Source organism: Aulonocara stuartgranti (genome assembly GCF_965226115.1).
Source record: "Aulonocara stuartgranti genome assembly, chromosome: 17".
Taxonomy (NCBI): domain Eukaryota; kingdom Metazoa; phylum Chordata; class Actinopteri; order Cichliformes; family Cichlidae; genus Aulonocara; species Aulonocara stuartgranti.
Genome location: NC_138953.1, coordinates 2,375,957 through 2,393,245, shown reverse-complemented (window position 1 = coordinate 2,393,245; position 17,289 = coordinate 2,375,957). Strand labels below are relative to the sequence as shown.

General features: G+C 40.4%; 2 protein-coding genes across 5 annotated transcripts; both read right to left on the bottom strand.

Moving 5' to 3' along the window:
• Positions 1-3,775: 3,775 nt before the first annotated feature.
• Positions 3,776-10,609, bottom strand: LOC309692417 (serine/threonine-protein kinase pim-2-like). Its single transcript, XM_082510868.1, has 10 exons — positions 9,826-10,609; positions 7,575-7,683; positions 7,294-7,473; positions 6,861-7,049; positions 6,501-6,595; positions 6,368-6,415; positions 5,177-5,398; positions 4,915-5,095; positions 4,649-4,825; positions 3,776-4,559 (listed from the first exon to the last, which is right to left on the bottom strand). Exons 2-10 carry the CDS (start codon positions 7,645-7,647, stop codon positions 4,468-4,470), a joined length of 1,257 nt encoding a protein of 418 aa, XP_082366994.1. The 5' UTR covers positions 7,648-7,683; positions 9,826-10,609; the 3' UTR covers positions 3,776-4,467.
• Positions 10,610-11,009: 400 nt separating this feature from the next.
• On the bottom strand, positions 11,010-17,193 carry LOC309692405 (serine/threonine-protein kinase pim-2-like). 4 transcript variants are annotated; one of them, XR_014272303.1, is made up of 11 exons: positions 16,695-17,193; positions 14,442-14,550; positions 14,161-14,340; positions 13,728-13,916; positions 13,368-13,462; positions 13,235-13,282; positions 12,705-12,926; positions 12,443-12,623; positions 12,177-12,353; positions 11,650-12,087; positions 11,010-11,140 (listed from the first exon to the last, which is right to left on the bottom strand). XR_014272303.1 is itself a non-coding variant. In XM_082510837.1 (10 exons), exons 2-10 carry the CDS (start codon positions 14,512-14,514, stop codon positions 11,996-11,998), a joined length of 1,257 nt encoding a protein of 418 aa, XP_082366963.1. In that variant the 5' UTR covers positions 14,515-14,550; positions 16,128-16,636; the 3' UTR covers positions 11,992-11,995. The 4 variants fall into 4 exon arrangements, 3 of the variants coding, with proteins under 3 accessions (XP_082366963.1, XP_082366964.1, XP_082366962.1); XM_082510837.1 differs by lacking the exons at positions 11,010-11,140; positions 16,695-17,193 and adding an exon at positions 16,128-16,636 and having other exon boundaries at positions 11,992-12,087; XM_082510838.1 differs by lacking the exons at positions 11,010-11,140; positions 16,695-17,193 and adding an exon at positions 16,414-16,636 and having other exon boundaries at positions 11,992-12,087.
• Between the last annotated feature and the right edge of the window lie 96 nt (positions 17,194-17,289).

Sequence of the window (17,289 nt, the reverse complement as noted above, 5' to 3'; positions counted from 1 at the left end):
ACTGTAGTATATCTGATGTTCTGCATATATCATTGATATAGAGGATAAACAGCTTTGGTCCCAATACTGACCCCTGCGGAACTCCACAAACAATGTCCACACACTCTGATTGATATTCCCCAATTTTCACAAATTGCTGCCTGTCTCTCAAATAACTCTTTACCCATTCTAACACCACTCCTCTAATGCCGTAGTACTCCAGTTTATCAAGTAATATGTCATGATTAATTGTGTCAAAAGCTTTTTTTAGGTCAATGAATACACTAACTATACATTGTCTTTTATCTATATTGTTGGTGATATTTTCGATCAGTTCCATTAATGCCAATGATGTTGATCTATTTGATCTGAAACCATACTGACTATCCATTATTATTTTGTGTTTATCTATAAATTTGTCAAGTCTATTACTAAAGACTTTTTCCAGTATTTTTGAAAATTGAGAAAGTAGAGAGACAGGCCTATAATTTGTGAATTGGTGTCTGTCACCATTTTTAAACAGTGGTGTTACTTTAGCTGTTTTCATTTGTTTTGGGAATGTACCAGTTTGTAAGGACAAATTGCAAATGTGTGTTAAGGGTTTGGAAATGCCCTCTATCACTCTCTTAACGATTTCCATATCAATGTCGTCAGAGTCTGTAGAGTTTTTTGTTTGTGATTTCCCAACAATATCAATGATTTCCATTTCTTCCACCACCTTTAAGAACATTGAATGAGGATTGCGGTCAATGAGTCTAGTTTCTTTCTCTACAGAATCTGTTATATCAGGAATTGTTTCAGCCAAGTCTGGCCCAACACTTACAAAGAATTTATTGAACTCATTTACCACATCTCTCATATTAGTAATATTTCTATCATTATTTGCGAAATACGAAGGATAGTCTGCCTGCCCCGAGCCCTTTTTGATGATGGTATTTAATGTTTTCCAGATCCCTTTAATATTATTTTTATTCATAATCAGTAATTTTTCATAGTATTCCTTTTTACATGACCTTAAAATACTCGTTAATTTATTTTTATATTTCTTGTATTTATTTTCAGCTTCTGTACTTCTGTTCATTATAAATTCTCTGTATAAGGTATTTTTCTTCTTACATGCATTTTGCAATCCTTTTGTAATCCATGGGCACTCTGCATATTTTTGTTTTTTACTATATTTCTTTACTGGGCAATGACTATTATATAACAGTTTAAATTTTCCTAAAAAAATCTCATAAGCTTTATCAATATTTTTTTCCTTATACAGCATCTCCCATTCTTGCTTGAGTAAATCACTTTTGAATGCGTTTATTGACTCTTCTGTTCTCACTCGTTTGTATTTTATTGTGTTTTGCTGTTTAACCTTCCTGTAATTGCTGTTATACACTATAAAAACAGGTAGATGATCACTGATGTCATTAATTAGGAGACCACTTATGGTTCTATTTTCTATTTCATTAGTAAATATATTGTCTATTAGGGTTGCCGACTGTGCTGTAATCCTGCTGGGCTTAGTGATCACTGGAAAAAGTCCCAAGCTATACATTGTATTAATAAATTCCTCTGTCGCTCTCTGCTTGTTTGGATTTAGTAGATCTATGTTAAAATCCCCACAAATGAACATGACTTTTTGATTTGTCCTAATGAATGTTTTATCTACCCACTCCTTAAAAATTTCAATATTAGAACCTGGTGTTCTATATATACAGCTTACAATGACAGTGAGTAGGACTTCCAGAGACGCTCTGCTTTTCGACAGGAGCGTCGAAGACCACGGGTTTGATTATTTAACCATGGTGTGCAGGAACTAACAGTGCAATGACTAGTTTTGAAAGGAGCAACCTGATTAAGAATGTCAAGACAGTGTTCATTAAAAGAATTAATAAGGATGTCAACCTCGTCAGAAGAAGGTTTAAAATTAAAAAGAGAAGAAAACTTTAAAATGACAGAGTCATCAATAATGCGCCTGCGCCTAATAAAACTTTGGGGAAGAGACTCTGAATTGAACAATACATTAAAAAAGACTGACTTATGATCGCTAAAAGAAACATCATTTAAGTTCATGTGGTCAAGGGAAACACCACAGGTGTAGACAAAGTCCAGAGTATGCCCAGCTGTGTGAGTAGGACCTGATACATGTTGAACAAAATTAAAAGAGTCCATAATGCTCAGGAACTCCTTAGTGGTACTATTTGATGAGTCCTCTGCATGAATGTTGAAGTCACCAACAATGATGACCTCGCCCAGTTTAATCGTGGAAGTTAAAAATTCTTGTAGGTCTGACAGAAAAGCTGCAGCAGACCCAGGTGAACGATAAATTAAAATGCCGTATATGGGCTGTTCTCGTCCAATTTTTATCATAATCATCTCAAAAGAGTTGTAACAGCTTGAGGAGATCATCTGGCATAAGAATGTCTTTTTGAAAATTACCGCTGTTCCACCCCCTCGTCCAGATATCCGAGGCACACAGAGAAATGAACAGTCAGTGGGACACAGCTCTAAAAGATGTGAGACTTCATTCTCACGCTGCCACGTCTCAAAGATAAACATAAAATCAAGCTTCTCCGCACAGAGCAAGTCATTTAAGATATAAGACTTGTTGGCAATTGAGCGCGCATTAATTAACATCCATTTAACGCTGCGACCCACCGGGACAGGGGTAAAGTTTCCAGGAACAGAGTTCGTACTATGCGGTAAGCTGCGCAGCAAAACAGGGTTCCTGCCGCGATGAGGCATTGCTTTCCATAATTTTAGGTGGAAGCTTGGGTGGTAAACACAGTGGGTTGTGGGGATTAATCCAGCTCCGACAAGTCTCAGGCGGATCTTACCGCTAGCAGCCCAGGAATAAAGCCCCTCGAAGATCTGCCTCTTTCTGAAGACGACGGAGCAGGACAACAAAGCCGGCTCTCTTCCCCCGCTTCCTCCGACGAGGCCTCTGAAGCAAAATTGACCAAGAGTGGAGGTGAACCGGGTGCTGCGTCGCGCTCAAGCGGCGGTGGGAAAACAACGTCGTATCGTTGACTCTGAAAGTTATCCATAGCAGATTTGATCGGCAGTAACGCATGGCGATCATAAATCCGAAGGGAGATGACATCGGACAAAGCTGTAGCAAGAACACTTGCATAACATATAAAGTAAACAAACACACGGACGGAGGCAGCGGCACAGCCAAACACAGGCGCCATCTTGCTTCTTGGGACAACAACAGTAATGAAAAAATCACACAAAATATGACTCTTTTTTTTTTGTTTTTAATAGTTGTTAACTTAAAATGGCACCAAATAGTATACCCCCAAAGCAAACCTTTCGGTATGCCAACTTTTCTTCAGCTATTTTCAGGGCAGGGTCGGATGATGATGAGCTACAATAAAATGCATCATGGCCTCAATTCAATTCAATTCAATTGTATTTATATAGCGCCAAATCACAACAAAAGTCGCCTCAAGGCGCTTCATAGATACAGAGAAAAACCCAACAATCATATGACCCCCTTTGAGCAAGCACTTTGGCGACAGTGGGAAGGAAAAACTCCCTTTTAACAGGAAGAAACCTCCGGCAGAACCAGGCTCAGGGAGGGGCGGCCATCTGCTGCGACCGGTTGGGGTGAGAGAAGGAAGACAGGATAAAGACATGCTGTGGAAGAGAGACAGAGGTTAATAACAGATATACACTACATTTTCATCAATGACATTTTTCATAAAGCAAGCCTACAAAAGCCTATATGTCATGGTCCTGGGTCATTTTGACCCAGTGTTCTTAGTTTTCCTGTAGTTTTGTATTTTGTTCCTTATGTCCATTGGATTGGTTGGTTTGGTATTTGGATTCCCCCTGTGTCCATGTTTTTATTGTGGTGTTTGTTCTGGTACCGTGTTCCCATCCTTTGTGTTCTGTGTTCTCCTCATCCCCCCATATTCATCCTTCTTCTCTGCCTCTCTCTCTCTGTGCTCATCTCTGTGTACTGTGTTGTGTTTAAGGTCCACATCTTGGTGTCAGTATTTTCAGTTTCGTGTCCTCCCTGCTCGCTAATTGTCTTCAGCTGTGTTCCCCGTGTGTTCCCACTTCTCTCATTACCTTCTGTGTATTTATGTCAGAGTGTCCCTTTGTTCTGTGTTGCGTCGTCCCTCTAGGTTGTGTGCATTTACCGTGTCTTCCCAGCGCCTCAGCTTTAGTTGCTCCCAGGTTAGTTATTGTATGGCTTCTTACGTTCCTGTTAATAAAGACCTGCCTTTGAGGTCATCACCGTGTGTCTAGAGCTGTGCATTTGGGTCCTCTCTTGCCTTCACACAGCCGCCGCTTGACACTATATTTAGATGAAGGTCAGATGGAGGTCTCAGACTGCTTGCTGCTGGATTGGAAAAGAAAACACCAAAAAAGAGCCACGTGACAGCAACTGCAACATTGCTACTAAATTTGAAAAGTGACTTGTTGATGACTTGTGATGTGTTGGAGCTTTTGCTCCATAACCTTTTAGTTCATGGTGCGCAGAAATCATTTGAGCCACATGTGATTCCGAAGATCCTCCAGGGTGAAGCGGTCCTTGTAGTGCTTCCTCAGACACCCCGTCAAAAAATCCCTGCATTCTTTACAGAAATGAAATACTCTTGTTAAAGTTATCCACAAAGTTATTTCACCTTTCTTATATCAACAGCCCTTTTGGCAGAAATCTTACTGTTTGAAATGTCAGCTAAAATCGGTGGGTTTTGGTTGATGATCTTGTAGTCGCAGTCAAATGGTAACTTGTTGTGTAACAGCTGGTACATCACAACACCCAGCTGCCAGGCTGTAGTATATTCTGCAGAGCAGAAGCCGTACATGAACCACTCTGGACTATAGTAGATCCTGGTTCCTAAAACACAAAGATAAGAAGAATTAATGGGGAGGGAACATGATGTGGAGACAGTTCATGACAGCACAACGCTGTGGCTGAAAACATACCTGCGTTCCTCCTGAACCTTTGTCCCGGAGTAAATGTGACTCCACAGCCAAAATCGATGTATCGCACTCGGGGTTCCTCCGAAGATGTTTCAATTAGAATGTTGTGTGGTTTAATATCTCGGTGGAAAACCCCCTTGTTATCCATCGTAATGGCTGCGTCAACTAGTTGCTTCATTATGACCTAAAAGAAAGGAAGCCATATTTGGAGCACAGGACATTCTCTATGAAAAACTGCTGTAAGCTCCAAATGCTCGTCACTTACCTTAACATGTGTCTCTGACAGAGGTTTATCTGTAGTTTTGAGGTAATTGTCTAAGTCCATGCAATTTTCTGGTTTCTCAAAAACCATAATAAGCTCATCTTCCAGATCAAACCAGTCAAGTAGAAGTGGGGTTATACTGCTTTCCGTATCGTGTGGTCCAGCCCCAACTTGTATCAGTAGCGCCACCTCCAGGGGAACATCAGTACTTTTCCCATTCCAATCCTTCAGAAGGAAAGTTACTTCAGGTCAGTATTCAGAATTTCAACAAAAGTAGCTATCAGCGTACAGACAGTTTTGAAATAGTCACAAAATGACCTGATCTTTAAAAAGCATTCTTTCCACTGAAACATGTCAGTTTAAACAATAAGGTGACCCACTGTTCATAGAATTCGACCATATTTCCTGACGATTTCACACACAACTGTGAGACCAGTCTGGTTCATGCACGGAGGAAATACGTGCCTTATGCTTGATGCCTGAGAAGGCCTGAAATAATATAAATACTAGGGCTGCCACAAACGATCATTTTGATAGTCGACTAGTCACCGATTATTTTTGCCAAACAATAACATTTTAAGTTATCTAAGTGACTCATATATATTTAACCTGAGTAGCGAAAGACGGCGGTGGGTTTGAAAACGATTTGCGGGGAGTCCGGTGTTCTCACGGCGCTAGTGAGCCTAGCCCCCGGCTCGCTAACGAGCTAGTGGGTAACAGATGTCTCCGAAAACGTCGGAGCGCTTTTGAAAATATGTGGTGTCCTGATAAACTGAGCAGATATTTGAGGTTTACACAGCTACATTCCTGCCTGAAAATATGTTAAACGTTTATTTTGTGACCCAGAAAGAATAATAAGAGTAACATTAAAACTAACTAGCTGCCGCCATTGTTGGAAACTGCGCTGGGCCGCGCTATGAATTCTGGGACACAGCTGCTTCTTCTTCTTCTTCGGGGTTTAACGGTAGCTGACATCCTTGTACATGCAATGCTGCCATCTTCTGTTTCAGTCCGTTATTACACTCTTAAATCCTGCCACTTACTCCTGCGTCTTTTGTGATCTTACAAAGCTTCAAACGACGCGTTGACTATTAAATCAGTCGTCGACGATTTTGATAGTCGACGTAATCGTGACTAGTCGACAAATCGTGGCAGCCCTAATAAATACCTGCTGGAATAAGAAAAGACGCTTACCATTGTTGTGCGCGCAAGTCTGCGCTGTTGAACATGTTTGATTGCCACCTGCATTAAAGACATTTTCTGGGTTAGAGAAGTACAAACAGGAATAAACTGAAGATCTGTGAAATGCAAATGTAAGAAGCCATACTGGAAAACTGTCTTTTATGCGTATTCCAGAAAACACGGTGGCAAAGCCTCCATGACCCAGCACCTCCAGCTCTTGATATTTTTCCAGGAAGTCTTCTGCAGACACACAGGAAAAACATACAGGTTATGACTTGTTACACAGAAAACAGCTGGCACAGTCCTATAGAGCTTTGTTATAACATTTCTATTAATTGGTAAATAGCAGCTACATTTTAGCAGATTAGTAGGTAGGTAACGTCACTACTGCCCAGAGTGTCTCTTATTGTCGATTGGTCCCACAGGAATCAAACCCAATCTCAAACCCCAGGACAAATTCTAAAGGATCTTGTGATCCAGCTCAGAAATATTGCCATTATCTTACCTTTTCTGTCAGTGCCGGATATCCTCGGTGAGTCACATGTTTCAGAGGGTTCCTGGGTGGGACTCTCCTCTGGGCTTGTTGTCCTGCTTTTTTTGCTGGATGGTCCCTCAGATTCGTCACTAGTGCTCTTCCGTTTGTTGCTCCTCTTAATTATACTAGAGTCGCTTGAAGGCACTATGAGAAGGCCAACTAAAATGGAAAAAGTAGTTTGACTTTAAGCATTTTCAGTCCAACTCTGTGTCAACTGCTTTCTACTGACTTTATAAGGTCTGGCAATCGTGCATTAAAGCAATAACTGCACACTGAAAATCAACACAAAGAAGGCTAAATGAACCAATTACAAAGTTAAAGACCGTTAAGTACACAGTTAAAGTCACAAAATAAACTACATAGCCAAGATAATGTCACAGCTAAAACAGGTCTTATCACTTACATTTCAAACTGGATTCCCCAGAAACAAAGTGGCTGGGACCCGGTTTTGGACCTCCACTGCTTTTGCTTTTTTTGGGGGATTTGTCCAGTCTTTCAGGTAAGTCCCTTCTCTTTCTTCCCTCTATTCTTCCATCTGGAGTCATCTTCACCAGTGTGGAGATGCAAGGCTCTGTTTGGTGTCCTGAAATCAACAAAAGATGATTTTGTTTAAGTCAAATTCAGTTGCCTCAAATAAAAACCCAGAAGCATGCATAATTACCATATGAATCCCATTTGACTTACCTAGAGGGTTATTCAGATCCACAGGACGTGGTGCAGTATAAGTTGGCCAAGACTTTGACATTGTGTGATTCATTTAGGTTAATTTAGTTTCAGGATTTCACTCTTCACTCTGCAAAGATGCAATGAGCTGTGTGTGAGAACTATGATCTTTAGTGTCTTATAACAATGTCTTATAACAACGAGGTGATGACATCACAAGATTTTGGAATTCTTGGTTTCCATAGCTACAGAACATCAGCCTGGGCTAGGCAGTAGTTTCTGGTGAAGGCAAAGTTCTGTAAAGATTTATTTAGGGGTGCAATATTGCAAAAACTGTAGCGCAGCTGCATAAATGCATGTTTATAGAGGGCTGCTTCAAGGTGGGAACTGTGCTTCTACAACAAAGGCCATAAAACTAGTTAGGAACAAGCAATGGATATTATAGATAATATTGTAGCTATTATACCAACAAGAAGGACTCTCTTTGGGCAGCATTTACTTGTAAGGCAGTAGTGAAGGCTAATGGATAGCTTTGCAGGCTAAAAGCTAGCAGCACAGGTTAAGTCAAAATTCACTTGATTTCAGTTTTATTTACAGCACCAAATCACAAAAACAGTTGCCTAAAGGTGCTGGAATGTGTTGACTGATCTATAAATCGTATCTGTGCGCATTATTGTGACTAGTTACTCACTAAATGTATGAGCAGTATTGGATGTAATGCATAATAAAATTATGCGTTACTGTGATGAGGTTATATTTTTCAAGGTTCAAAGGCTATAGAAAGAAAGCACGTGTAGCCCAGTGAATTTGAACTTCCACAGTTATTCTTTTTCCTTTCCTGCCTAATGTATTTTCTTATAATTTCTCAATAATTTATTTGCTCTGTTTTACCTAACCTCCGACTGTCTTGGTGAGTGTTGTGGAAGTTAGTATTGTTAGCTGATGTAACAAGCATGGTACCTGCTTCCCAACTCTATCGGTGTGGGGTTTTTTCTTTTTTTCTTTAACCGCTGGTTGTTCATATTTATGTTCCACTTGTATACCTCATCTGTTTGTATGTTGTATACTCACTGATTGTTCAATAAAGTTCTTGTTAAAATTACACACATATATATATATATTAGGGGTGCAACAATACACAAAATTCACGGTTCGGTTCGATACTTTGGTGTCACGGTTCGATATTTTTTCGATACAAAAAAAATGTTCATGCCTTTTTAATTTGTCATTTATTAAAATTATAAATATATATTTTAACTCAAAAGTACAGTTTTTAAATTTAACCCTAACCCTTGTGCGTGTTTTTTATTTTGACAGCGAATGCGCACCTGCGGACCACTTATGTGCAGCCCTGGTTATTTAGCTCATCATATCGCAGCCACAGAAATTCTTTTGTCCATGAAACCATAAAGCTGCACTTTCTTTTTGCCTTATAGTCTGATTTGTCATAACTTCTCCGTTTTGTGGTAAGCTTTTCTTTGGCTGTCACTTCTTCACCCTGACCTGTCTTATTTGGCTCAGCAGAACTAAAATATATATCCTGCTGCTTTTACACACGCACTCACATAACGCTCAGCGATTCTCTGCGCGATCAACCTCTCACATGTTTAAGCTGCAGGAGATTTCACTTGTCATGTTTGCGTAGTAAGCTAACGATTGATAAGACGATGTCAGAGGAATTGGTGCACAAATTATCATCACTCACCAATCAGTGCTGTCGCTCTCTATACACAGTTCGTGCGATTGCAAAGTGAAAGCAAAAAACAAGCGCAAATTCAAACGCGATTTCAATATGTCACATATTGACAGTATATAAGTATTGTCTTGAGCACTGTTAGTGCCAACATATATAAATGGCAAAATAAAATAAAAATACTTCATGAATATCTCATAATTGTATATATTTGTGCATTTGAGCTGAGCATTGAGCGGGGACTTTTCACTATCGATCGATTATGATCAATGACAGTGAACCTGAGCACCTCCCCTACCTTTGGTGTGCGCTCACGCAGCTTGTAGAAAAAGTTTAGTGTGGAAGAAGTGGAGAAGGTGGAGCTGAAAAGCTGACATAAAACAATTAAAACTAAAAATGGGTGCAGCAAAATGTGTCGATTTAACCGCCATGTTAGCTGTCAGTGCTGCTGCACCAGCAGCAAGCGGTAACAACTAGTGACAACCAGTGAGAACCAGCAACAACCGGTAACCAAGCCTCACAGTCAAATATTGTTTGAAACAGATACTTGGATTTCAAATAATTTAGAACTGATACTACCATTTATGTGATGCTCCTCTTCTATCCAAATCACCTGAAAGGCAACAAAAAAGATTCTCTATCCCTGGTGATTGCTGCAACCAGCAGCACAGCAGTGAAAAAAAAGCAGTGATCATTTGTATGTAAACAACACATGAGTTATTGGATGTGATCGCTACAGGTTATCACATCCAATATGGCAACAGCTCTTGAGCAATGTGTGCATGACATGACAAAGGTTAATAAGAGGCCTAACATTGTAGAGGGAAGCCAAAGTGTTTGAGGAGAACTCGGAAAGACACAGGCCATCACCATGGACTCAACCAAAAAGGATGAATGCATGTTGTGTGCATGCTGCATACCTATGTGTTCAAAGTAAAACGTGTGTACTGAACAGAGCATTTGCCATCCAGAAGCATTTATTGTATTTGTAATCATGCTTTTGTATCATATTTTATGAAGAAGACTAGTCAGTTGGCAATATGGCGCCACCTGTTGTCATCTTCTCTCTGCTCTGATTCCCAAATGTGGTCAAACATTAATATAGTATATACAACAGTAATGAAAAAATCACACAAAATATGACTCTTTTTTTTTTTTTTTAATAGTTGTTAACTTAAAATGGCACCAAATAGTACCCCCAAAGCAAACCTTTCGGTATGCCAACATTTCTTCAGCTACTTTCAGGGCAGGGTCGGATGATGATGAGCTACAATAAAATGCATCATGGCCTCAATTCAATTCAAGGGTCGCGGGGGGCGCTGGAGCCTATCCCAGCTGTCATAGGGCGAGAGGCGGGGTACACCCTGGACAGGTCGCCAGTCTGTCGCAGGGCCAACACAGGGACAGACAACCATTCACACTCACGTTCACACCTAATGGCAATTTGGATTATCCAATTAACCTATCCCCACAAGCTGCATGTCTTTGGACGGTGGGAGGAAGCCGGAGTACCCGGAGGGAACCCACGCAAACACGGGGAGAACATGCAAACTCCACACAGAAAGACCCCGGCCTGATGTTGGAATTGAACTCAGGACCTTCTTGCTGTGCGGCAACAGTGCTAACCACCGTGCCACCGTGCTGCCCAATTCAATTCAATTCAATTGTATTTATATAGCGCCAAATCACAACAAAAGTCACCTCAAGGCACTTCATAGATACAGAGAAAAACCCAACAATCATATGACCCCCTATGAGCAAGCACTTTGGCGACAGTGGGAAGGAAAAACTCCCTTTTAACAGGAAGAAACCTCCGGCAGAACCAGGCTCAGGGAGGGGCGGCCATCTGCTGCGACCGGTTGGGGTGAGAGAAGGAAGACAGGATAAAGACATGCTGTGGAAGAGAGACAGAGGTTAATAACAGATATACACTACATTTTCATCAATGACATTTTTCATAAAGCAAGCCTACAAAAGCCTATATGTCATGGTCCTGGGTCATTTTGACCCAGTGTTCTTAGTTTTCCTGTAGTTTTGTATTTTGTTCCTTATGTCCATTGGATTGGTTGGTTTGGTATTTGGATTCCCCCTGTGTCCATGTTTTTATTGTGGTGTTTGTTCTGGTACCGTGTTCCCATCCTTTGTGTTCTGTGTTCTCCTCATCCCCCCATATTCATCCTTCTTCTCTGCCTCTCTCTCTCTGTGCTCATCTCTGTGTACTGTGTTGTGTTTAAGGTCCACATCTTGGTGTCAGTATTTTCAGTTTCGTGTCCTCCCTGCTCGCTAATTGTCTTCAGCTGTGTTCCCCGTGTGTTCCCACTTCTCTCATTACCTTCTGTGTATTTATGTCAGAGTGTCCCTTTGTTCTGTGTTGCGTCGTCCCTCTAGGTTGTGTGCATTTACCGTGTCTTCCCAGCGCCTCAGCTTTAGTTGCTCCCAGGTTAGTTATTGTATGGCTTCTTACGTTCCTGTTAATAAAGACCTGCCTTTGAGGTCATCACCGTGTGTCTAGAGCTGTGCATTTGGGTCCTCTCTTGCCTTCACACAGCCGCCGCTTGACACTATATTTAGATGAAGGTCAGATGGAGGTCTCAGACTGCTTGCTGCTGGATTGGAAAAGAAAACACCAAAAAAGAGCCACGTGACAGCAACTGCAACATTGCTACTAAATTTGAAAAGTGACTTGTTGATGACTTGTGATGTGTTGGAGCTTTTGCTCCATAACCTTTTAGTTCATGGTGCGCAGAAATCATTTGAGCCACATGTGATTCCGAAGATCCTCCAGGGTGAAGCGGTCCTTGTAGTGCTTCCTCAGACACCCCGTCAAAAAATCCCTGCATTCTTTACAGAAATGAAATACTCTTGTTAAAGTTATCCACAAAGTTATTTCACCTTTCTTATATCAACAGCCCTTTTGGCAGAAATCTTACTGTTTGAAATGTCAGCTAAAATCGGTGGGTTTTGGTTGATGATCTTGTAGTCGCAGTCAAATGGTAACTTGTTGTGTAACAGCTGGTACATCACAACACCCAGCTGCCAGGCTGTAGTATATTCTGCAGAGCAGAAGCCGTACATGAACCACTCTGGACTATTGTAGATCCTGGTTCCTAAAACACAAAGATAAGAAGAATTAATGGGGAGGGAACATGATGTGGAGACAGTTCATGACAGCACAACGCTGTGGCTGAAAACATACCTGCGTTCCTCCTGAACCTTTGTCCCGGAGTAAACGTGACTCCACAGCCAAAATCGATGTATCGCACTCGGGGTTCCTCCGAAGATGTTTCAATTAGAATGTTGTGTGGTTTAATATCTCGGTGGAAAACCCCCTTGTTATCCATCGTAATGGCTGCGTCAACTAGTTGCTTCATTATGACCTAAAAGAAAGGAAGCCATATTTGGAGCACAGGACATTCTCTATGAAAAACTGCTGTAAGCTCCAAATGCTCGTCACTTACCTTAACATGTGTCTCTGACAGAGGTTTATCTGTAGTTTTGAGGTAATTGTCTAAGTCCATGCAATTTTCTGGTTTCTCAAAAACCATAATAAGCTCATCTTCCAGATCAAACCAGTCAAGTAGAAGTGGGGTTATACTGCTTTCCGTATCGTGTGGTCCAGCCCCAACTTGTATCAGTAGCGCCACCTCCAGGGGAACATCAGTACTTTTCCCATTCCAATCCTTCAGAAGGAAAGTTACTTCAGGTCAGTATTCAGAATTTCAACAAAAGTAGCTATCAGCGTACAGACAGTTTTGAAATAGTCACAAAATGACCTGATCTTTAAAAAGCATTCTTTCCACTGAAACATGTCAGTTTAAACAATAAGGTGACCCACTGTTCATAGAATTCGACCATATTTCCTGACGATTTCACACACAACTGTGAGACCAGTCTGGTTCATGCACGGAGGAAATACGTGCCTTATGCTTGATGCCTGAGAAGGCCTGAAATAATATAAATACCTGCTGGAATAAGAAAAGACGCTTACCATTGTTGTGCGCGCAAGTCTGCGCTGTTGAACATGTTTGATTGCCACCTGCATTAAAGACATTTTCTGGGTTAGAGAAGTACAAACAGGAATAAACTGAAGATCTGTGAAATGCAAATGTAAGAAGCCATACTGGAAAACTGTCTTTTATGCGTATTCCAGAAAACACGGTGGCAAAGCCTCCATGACCCAGCACCTCCAGCTCTTGATATTTTTCCAGGAAGTCTTCTGCAGACACACAGGAAAAACATACAGGTTATGACTTGTTACACAGAAAACAGCTGGCACAGTCCTATAGAGCTTTGCTATAACATTTCTATTAATTGGTAAATAGCAGCTACATTTTAGCAGATTAGTAGGTAGGTAACGTCACTACTGCCCAGAGTGTCTCTTATTGTCGATTGGTCCCACAGGAATCAAACCCAATCTCAAACCCCAGGACAAATTCTAAAGGATCTTGTGATCCAGCTCAGAAATATTGCCATTATCTTACCTTTTCTGTCAGTGCCGGATATCCTCGGTGAGTCACATGTTTCAGAGGGTTCCTGGGTGGGACTCTCCTCTGGGCTCGTTGTCCTGCTTTTTTTGCTGGATGGTCCCTCAGATTCGTCACTAGTGCTCTTCCGTTTGTTGCTCCTCTTAATTATACTAGAGTCGCTTGAAGGCACTATGAGAAGGCCAACTAAAATGGAAAAAGTAGTTTGACTTTAAGCATTTTCAGTCCAACTCTGTGTCAACTGCTTTCTACTGACTTTCTAAGGTCTGGCAATCGTGCATTAAAGCAATAACTGCACACTGAAAATCAACACAAAGAAGGCTAAATGAACCAACTACAAAGTTAAAGACCGTTAAGTACACAGTTAAAGTCACAAAATAAACTACATAGCCAAGATAATGTCACAGCTAAAACAGGTCTTATCACTTACATTTCAAACTGGATTCCCCAGAAACAAAGTGGCTGGGACCCGGTTTTGGACCTCCACTGCTTTTGCTTTTTTTGGGGGATTTGTCCAGTCTTTCAGGTAAGTCCCTTCTCTTTCTTCCCTCTATTCTTCCATCTGGAGTCATCTTCACCAGTGTGGAGATGCAAGGCTCTGTTTGGTGTCCTGAAATCAACAAAAGATGATTTTGTTTAAGTCAAATTCAGTTGCCTCAAATAAAAACCCAGAAGCATGCATAATTACCATATGAATCCCATTTGACTTACCTAGAGGGTTATTCAGATCCACAGGACGTGGTGCAGTATAAGTTGGCCAAGACTTTGACATTGTGTGATTCATTTAGGTTAATTTAGTTTCAGGATTTCACTCTTCACTCTGCAAAGATGCAATGAGCTGTGTGTGAGAACTATGATCTTTAGTGTCTTATAACAATGTCTTATAACAACGAGGTGATGACATCACAAGATTTTGGAATTCTTGGTTTCCATAGCTACAGAACATCAGCCTGGGCTAGGCAGTAGTTTCTGGTGAAGGCAAAGTTCTGTAAAGATTTATTTAGGGGTGCAATATTGCAAAAACTGTAGCGCAGCTGCATAAATGCATGTTTATAGAGGGCTGCTTCAAGGTGGGAACTGTGCTTCTACAACAAAGGCCATAAACCTAGTTAGGAACAAGCAATGGATATTATAGATAATATTGTAGCTATTATACCAACAAGAAGGACTCTCTTTGGGCAGCATTTACTTGTAAGGCAGTAGTGAAGGCTAATGGATAGCTTTGCAGGCTAAAAGCTAGCAGCACAGGTTAAGTCAAAATTCACTTGATTTCAGTTTTATTTACAGCACCAAATCACAAAAACAGTTGCCTAAAGGTGCTGGAATGTGTTGACTGATCTATAAATCGTATCTGTGCGCATTATTGTGACTAGTTACTCACTAAATGTATGAGCAGTATTGGATGTAATGCATAATAAAATTATGCGTTACTGTGATGAGGTTATATTTTTCAAGGTTCAAAGGCTATAGAAAGAAAGCACGTGTAGCCCAGTGAATTTGAACTTCCACAGTTATTCTTTTTCCTTTCCTGCCTAATGTATTTTCTTATAATTTCTCAATAATTTATTTGCTCTGTTTTACCTAACCTCCGACTGTCTTGGTGAGTGTTGTGGAAGTTAGTATTGTTAGCTGATGTAACAAGCATGGTACCTGCTTCCCAACTCTATCGGTGTGGGTTTTTTTTTCTTTTTTTCTTTAACCGCTGGTTGTTCATATTTATGTTCCACTTGTATACCTCATCTGTTTGTATGTTGTATACTCACTGATTGTTCAATAAAGTTCTTGTTAAAATTACACACATATATATATATATTAGGGGTGCAACAATACACAAAATTCACGGTTCGGTTCGATACTTTGGTGTCACGGTTCGATATTTTTTCGATACAAAAAAAATGTTCATGCCTTTTTAATTTGTCATTTATTAAAATTATGAATATATATTTTAACTCAAAAGTACAGTTTTTAAATTTAACCCTAACCCTTGTGCGTGTTTTTTATTTTGACAGCGAATGCGCACCTGCGGACCACTTATGTGCAGCCCTGGTTATTTAGCTCATCATATCGCAGCCACAGAAATTCTTTTGTCCATGAAACCATAAAGCTGCACTTTCTTTTTGCCTTATAGTCTGATTTGTCATAACTTCTCCGTTTTGTGGTAAGCTTTTCTTTGGCTGTCACTTCTTCACCCTGACCGGTCTTATTTGGCTCAGCAGAACTAAAATATATATCCTGCTGCTTTTACACACGCACTCACATAACGCTCAGCGATTCTCTGCGCGATCAACCTCTCACATGTTTAAGCTGCAGGAGATTTCACTTGTCATGTTTGCATAGTAAGCTAACGATTGATAAGACGATGTCAGAGGAATTGGTGCACAAATTATCATCACTCACCAATCAGTGCTGTCGCTCTCTATACACAGTTCGTGCGATTGCAAAGTGAAAGCAAAAAACAAGCGCAAATTCAAACGCGATTTCAATATGTCACATATTGACAGTATATAAGTATTGTCTTGAGCACTGTTAGTGCCAACATATATAAATGGCAAAATAAAATAAAAATACTTCATGAATATCTCATAATTGTATATATTTGTGCATTTGAGCTGAGCATTGAGCGGGGACTTTTCACTATCGATCGATTATGATCAATGACAGTGAACCTGAGCACCTCCCCTACCTTTGGTGTGCGCTCACGCAGCTTGTAGAAAAAGTTTAGTGTGGAAGAAGTGGAGAAGGTGGAGCTGAAAAGCTGACATAAAACAATTAAAACTAAAAATGGGTGCAGCAAAATGTGTCGATTTAACCGCCATGTTAGCTGTCAGTGCTGCTGCACCAGCAGCAAGCGGTAACAACTAGTGACAACCAGTGAGAACCAGCAACAACCGGTAACCAAGCCTCACAGTCAAATATTGTTTGAAACAGATACTTGGATTTCAAATAATTTAGAACTGATACTACCATTTATGTGATGCTCCTCTTCTATCCAAATCACCTGAAAGGCAACAAAAAAGATTCTCTATCCCTGGTGATTGCTGCAACCAGCAGCACAGCAGTGAAAAAAAAGCAGTGATCATTTGTATGTAAACAACACATGAGTTATTGGATGTGATCGCTACAGGTTATCACATCCAATATGGCAACAGCTCTTGAGCAATGTGTGCATGACATGACAAAGGTTAATAAGAGGCCTAACATTGTAGAGGGAAGCCAAAGTGTTTGAGGAGAACTCGGAAAGACACAGGCCATCACCATGGACTCAACCAAAAAGGATGAATGCATGTTGTGTGCATGCTGCATACCTATGTGTTCAAAGTAAAACGTGTGTACTGAACAGAGCATTTGCCATCCAGAAGCATTTATTGTATTTGTAATCATGCTTTTGTATCATATTTTATGAAGAAGACTAGTCAGTTGGCAATATGGCGCCACCTGTTGTCATCTTCTCTCTGCTCTGATTCCCAAATGTGGTCAAACATTAATATAGTATATACAACAGTAATGAAAAAATCACACAAAATATGACTCTTTTTTTTTTTTTTAATAGTTGTTAACT

Bases quoted from the DNA above. Each gene is read 5' to 3' on its own strand.
- LOC309692417 (XM_082510868.1), bottom strand. From the start codon at position 7,647: ATGAATCACACAATGTCAAAGTCTTGGCCAACTTATACTGCACCACGT. The intron at 6,416-6,500 runs GTATGGCTTCTT...TCTTTAATGCAG, and splicing joins GCATAAAAGACAGTTTTCCA to GTGGCAATCAAACATGTTCA. The intron at 5,096-5,176 runs GTAAGTGACGAG...CCTTTCTTTTAG, and splicing joins TGTCAGAGACACATGTTAAG to GTCATAATGAAGCAACTAGT.
- LOC309692405 (XM_082510837.1), bottom strand. From the start codon at position 14,514: ATGAATCACACAATGTCAAAGTCTTGGCCAACTTATACTGCACCACGT. The intron at 12,624-12,704 runs GTAAGTGACGAG...CCTTTCTTTTAG, and splicing joins TGTCAGAGACACATGTTAAG to GTCATAATGAAGCAACTAGT. The intron at 12,354-12,442 runs GTATGTTTTCAG...TTTGTGTTTTAG, and splicing joins AAGGTTCAGGAGGAACGCAG to GAACCAGGATCTACAATAGT.